Source organism: Apium graveolens, unplaced genomic scaffold (genome assembly GCF_009905375.1).
Source record: "Apium graveolens cultivar Ventura unplaced genomic scaffold, ASM990537v1 ctg4308, whole genome shotgun sequence".
NCBI classification, from domain to species: Eukaryota; Viridiplantae; Streptophyta; class Magnoliopsida; order Apiales; family Apiaceae; genus Apium; species Apium graveolens.
Window position 1 is genome coordinate 80465 of NW_027418485.1, and position 1398 is coordinate 81862.

The 1398-nt window shown below is 36.6% G+C and overlaps 1 protein-coding gene across 1 annotated transcript; it reads right to left on the reverse strand.

Moving 5' to 3' along the window:
* Positions 1–1034, reverse strand: LOC141701722 (DNA repair protein XRCC3 homolog). Its single transcript, XM_074505353.1, has one exon. The coding sequence runs from the start codon at positions 1032–1034 to the stop codon at positions 60–62; it is 975 nt and encodes a 324-aa protein (XP_074361454.1). The 3' UTR covers positions 1–59.
* Between the last annotated feature and the right edge of the window lie 364 nt (positions 1035–1398).

A 1398-nucleotide genomic window follows, 5' to 3' on the forward strand; every position in this document is an offset into this window, starting at 1 on the left:
AATCGTAACAAAAATATACATAATTTACTCCGGTATCGAAAATGAATATGCAATAAGCTTCACACATTTCCACAACTGTACTCTTTATCACACAACAAAAAAGTGGGATTTTTACTAGCATCTGAATTTAAACTTGTACCGAAAACTGAGATTTCTATCTGTCCACGCACACCAAAAACACCTTCCCTATATATAACATACTCACAAGATGAACTAGGCAAATGTGGTGCAAAAACAACATGCATTTCCCTCTTTGTTCTTCTACACAATGTATTATCATCACCCTCACCCGCGACATTACCAACTACTTCCTCATTCATAGACAAAAACAACCTTGAGTTAACACAATTAGCCCACGATATCCCCAAAGCAGGACAAACCCTCCGTCCCGAACTATACAAACTGTCATAATTCCCAATCCTCAATCCATTCAAATCCCCCGATCGCATGACATCGACCACCTGATTCGTCACCAAAACAGCAACCCCATATTTCTTCGCCACAAATTTCAAAGTGGACGAAATCTTGAAAAACAAATTTGCCCTCCTCTTAAGATCAAATGGGTTATTATCAAATTCAGACCTAAACAACGCCGCTATTGAATCAATGACAAGTACCTTAATCGGCATCGTTTTACGAGACTCCTTCGCCAATGCAGAATCTAGCTTAAACACAACATCAAACAGGTGATCTGCAGAATCTAATTCCTGAACAAGAACATTATTACGCACACATTGAACAGAATCAAATAGTTGAGGGTACGATAAGTAAAAGGCTTTCGATAATTGCTCAAAACGACGAAAAGGATAAGGGGGTTCAGAATGGAGATACAAAGAGGATGATGCAAGGCCACCGAGTGAAAGTGGAAGCTGAGCAGAGAGGAGGAGTTGGAGGGCTATTTGGGTCTTTCCGGACCCACTTTCGCCGGAAAGTTCGGTGATGGACCCACATGGCACGCCGCCGGCGAGATATTGATCAAGAACTGGACAACCCAGGGAACATTTTTTGGCGGGAACTAAAATTTCAGGCCTCATTTTACATTGAAAATATAGAACTGGATAATATATACACATATCTTGTATTTATTTGAGAGTTACTAGGCCCAGGCCCAATTTTTAATTTTATATCAGATTTTCTGAATTTAGATAATATTTAAAATTTATATTAACTTGCGAAAATGATAAATATTAAAAACACATTTGAAAAAAATCTGGAAAAATGTTCAATAGAGCTTTTAGAACACGTAGAAAAACATAAAAATATAAGTTATTTGGAATACATTATGTCAAATGGAGATTTGCAAAAGATTTTGAAAATTAAAAAAAGACAGTATTAACTAAAAATGTTATTACTCCGCCAGAATATATATCCGTCATGAATTATATAACATTTTGCAAA